At 35.1% G+C, this 4,099-nt stretch overlaps 1 protein-coding gene across 2 annotated transcripts in view; it reads left to right on the top strand.

Annotated features, from left to right (window-relative positions):
* The first annotated feature begins 504 nt into the window (after nt 1-504).
* CUL3 (cullin 3) overlaps nt 505-4,099 on the top strand; it is an 84,010-nt gene continuing 80,415 nt past the window's right edge. Inside the window, exons 1-2 of one of the 2 annotated variants that reach the window (XM_006763402.2) lie at nt 505-617; nt 3,223-3,420. In XM_006763402.2, coding sequence (XP_006763465.1) covers nt 3,223-3,420 — 198 coding nt within the window. In that variant the 5' untranslated portion in view covers nt 505-617. The remainder of the gene's footprint in view (nt 618-3,222; nt 3,421-4,099) is intronic. The other variant, XM_015563668.1, reaches the window with a different exon arrangement.

Genomic DNA, 4,099 nt, shown 5'->3' with positions numbered 1-4,099 from the left:
CTCTATCCACTGAGCCAAACCTGTCAGGGTGGGATTTGCATATTTAAATAAAGGAAAAGCATTGTTCTCCCAAAGGGTTCCTTTTTAAGCTCTCCAGAAGAGTTTAGAATAATAAGACTCAGTTTGAATCATCATCTTAAGAATCCTCTTCATTGATAGTTGAGCTGGTATTTTATTGGTAGAATGACTAAAAGAACTGTTTTGCCTACCTACTCCTTTCTCTTTGAGATTCATACCCATTAGTAGAGGCTCGGAGAGGATTTATTTTAAACCACTTTATTGAGGTATGATTGACAACAAAAAACTGTACGTATTTAATGTATGCAACTTGATGAGTTTGGAGGTAAGTATTCACCTGTGAAACCATCACCAAAATAAATACAGTAAGCGTATAGTTCATATAGTTGGTGTGTTGTTGTTTTTTTCCTGCCCTCTTTGGAGGAAATTTTAGCTCAGTAATTTCTGTTTGTTTCAGGTCAGAAGTATGTGTGAAGCTGATAAGTAATTGTTACAGGATTTCCCAGATTGTGAATACAGAACTTGTAAAGTTCATGTGGCACAAAAAGGGCTCCTTACCCAAAGATTAGCAGGAAATCATTCAGTCAACAAGTATACTAGTAAGAGCTTAAATGCCAGGTCTGATTTTAGTGGCTGAGAGATTCAGCAGTGAAAAAAATCCCTGCCTTCATAGAGCTGACATTGGCTGGGAGGAGGGAGGCCAAGAAAAATCAGGAATGTGGGGTTAGAACTTGAGGGTCACTAGTAGGAGGCTGCTGCTATTTAAAAAGAGTGGGCAGTTAAAGCTTCGTTTTAAGATGACACTTGAGCAGAGTTTTGAGGTTGATACATGAATGAGCCATGAAAGTATTTAGGGGAAGAACATTTCAGAGAGAGTAGCAGATACAGATACCTTGAAGTGAACTTGTTTGACGTATACAGGGAATAGCAAGGAAGCTGGTGTGGCTGGAGCAGAGCGAGCAAGAAGGGAGGACTAGCTTGTGTCAGAGAGATTATCAGATTCGAATAAGGCTTTGTAGCATAGAGTTGGAACTTCCAACTCCAAGCAAAATGAGATGAGTTACATGATTTGATTTTATATTTTCAGAAGGTCAGTCTGGTTGCTCTGTGATTATAGGCCAAGAGCAGAAACCGAGACCAGTTAGGAGACTGTTGCAATAAACTGAGAGATGATGGTTTGGACTAGGCTAGTAGCAATGGAAGTGGTTAGGAGGGCTTAGATTCTGGATATATTTTGAAGGTAGAAACAATAGAATTTTCAGTTGGATTAAAAGTGAGGTAAGGGTGTAATGAGGATTACAAACTTTGGCAATTGTAAGGATGGATTGGACATTTGCTCATTTGGAGAAGACTGCATGAGAAACAGATTTGGGAAAGATTAAGGTTTCTGTTTTAGACTTGCTAGTAGGCATTCAAGTAGAAACATTGAGTAGGAAGCTTAAAATATGACCGATATTAGGGGAGAGGGCCAAACAGGATATATAAATTTTGAGGTTAACTTAAGCCATGAGAATAGATGAAATCAACTTCACCTTTTAAAAACAGCGTGGATGGACAAAAAGGCTTAGAACTTGAGCCTTATGGTTGGCAGTTGTGATGAAGAACTGGTAAGCAGACTGACAAATACAAACCAGTAGAGTAGAAAGATGGTATAGCTTGGAAGGCAAGTGAGAAATCTGTTTCAAGTAGGAATGATCAGCTCTTTGAATTGCTGCTAGATAGGTCAAGTAAGATAAGAACTGAGACTTTGACTATTAAATTTAGCAATCTGGAAGTCCCTTGGTGACCTCTTCAAGAGTAATTTCAGTGAAATGGTAGAAAATGGGATTCCTTACTAGAGGGGCTTCAAGATATAGTGGGGAAAATAGGACTTGGATACAATCAACATAGAGTTGTTCTCCTTCCCTGCCTTGTGATTTTGCTGTAAATGGAAAAGAAAGAAATTAGGTGGTGCTGGAGAAATATGTGGGGTTGTGAGGATTTGTTTGTTTTTAGGATGGGAAACTGATAATTTTGAATGCAGATGCAAATTATGTAGCAAAGAGGAGAAAAAAATTGATAATGCCAGGAAGGAGGATTGCTAAAGGGGGCCCTTGAATAGATGAGTTGTTATGGAACTAGAGCAGTACTTGTTAAACTTCCGTTCTGTGTGTGAATCACCTGGGGTTAAAATGCAAGTTATGGTTCTCTAGGTCTGGTTTGGGGTTCTGAAATTCTCCATTTATAACAGGTTCCTAGAATTTGCCTGTGTTTTTTGTCCCTGTGCTATAATTTGAGTATAAGAACTGGGCACTAATTTGCTAGTAGCACAAGAACTAACAAATTATATTGGTATGCAGTCAACTAGATTAGTGGATATGGTGAATTTGTAGTTTCTTTTCAGGTTCCTGTTTTCTCAAAACAGGAAGCAAGTCATTATCCAAAAAGATAGTAAAGTCATCTAGGATATTTGGGTCAGTAGATTAGAGAAAAGTAGGATTGTGGGGTTAAACTAAGGGCCCATTTGTGATTAGTGGTCATGAATTTAAACTGAGATGAATTGAATATGAGCCTATGTTTTATTCTTCTTTTACTTTCAACTACATGGGTGCAGTGTAGGCAGGCAGTTGAGTCTTATAATGGTGTGTTTTTGGAGGGAGGTAGAGAGGGACAAGTGACTTAAAACAAAAGTAACATAAAAGGTAGTTACAAATGATGGACCATGAAATCTAATTTGGGAAAGGAAGAAAATTAGAGTATGCTAGGTTAAAAAGAAAATGTGGGCTTTATTTTTGTTTTCTGTTTGTTTTATTTTTAAATGCAGGTCTTTCTTCAATCTTTAATTTGTCAAAGAGCTCTATAAATCTACAGAAGAGGAAATCTCTGAGCTTGTGTTTTACTAAATAAACTTAGGGGAAAGATGTTTCACACTTTCTGCTAAAGCAAGTATTAATAACAGAGATTGTGATTTTAAATGGAAGCGTTCTGCTGCAGATAAGGGAGGGAGGCCTTAAAGGATTTTTTAAAAATGGTTTCTATCAACTCTAAAAACTGTAAATTTATTTTATTTCTATTGAAACAGATTGTTAACATCCTTATAAGTCATACAGCTTTATCATCATAGCCATATAATGAAATATTTACTGTATGGATAAATACAGACAAATTTTCAACCATTGGTTTTTGTTTTTGTTTTTGTCTCTTTTTCTCTCTTGGATATTACAGATGACCATGGATGAAAAATATGTAAACAGCATTTGGGACCTTCTGAAAAATGCAATTCAAGAAATCCAGCGTAAGAATAACAGTGGTCTTAGTTTTGAGGAGCTCTATAGAAATGCATATACAATGGTTTTGCATAAACATGGAGAAAAGCTCTACACTGGACTAAGAGAAGTTGTTACCGAACATCTCATAAATAAGGTATCCAACTTTAAAGGACTGTTACTAATTATACTGAATCTAGGAAATCTTTATACCATATTTTACTATGATTAGAAGTATTGTTTTTAAAGGCTCTAGGAAGCCTATGGATATAACCAGTTAATGGCTTTATTACAAAACCTTACTCAAAACTTACAATCAGCTAAATCAGAATTTTTGATAATTGAGGGAAGATGAAATTTGTGTTCTATGAGCAATATTCTCTGTAATCATAGTTAAGGAAGCAAACTTTCAGTAATTTACAAATGCTTATTTATTAATATGTTAATTATAGAGCATCATTTTTTCCTTAAAATGCATAATCTACCAAAATTAGCTTTCTCCACTTTCTCTGCATAGTTGAAAATATGAAAACTACATTGTTATATTGTCTAAGACTTTTTACCATTTGAAACTGATTTTTTTTTATTTTAACTGAGTTTTACTTTAGAAATATGAATTTTAAAAAAAATAGTGTTGGGCTGTTAACATTATCAAATGGTTCTTTGGTTCCAAAAAGATGTATTTTTTTTTTTAGAACATGTGTTTTTATAAAGCAAACTCTTCCACTGCAAGTATGTCTGGCTTTAAGATTGTCAGATAAGATGTAAATACCACAGATAAATAAAAACTCAAAAGCTTTTGTGTGGTATTAGGGTATTCATTTTTAAAATTTTAT

The sequence above is a fragment of the Myotis davidii genome, unplaced genomic scaffold, assembly GCF_000327345.1.
Source record: "Myotis davidii unplaced genomic scaffold, ASM32734v1 scaffold575, whole genome shotgun sequence".
Lineage (NCBI taxonomy): Eukaryota > Metazoa > Chordata > Mammalia > Chiroptera > Vespertilionidae > Myotis > Myotis davidii.
Note: the sequence above shows the minus strand (reverse complement) of the source record. Positions and strands in the feature narration are given on the sequence as shown.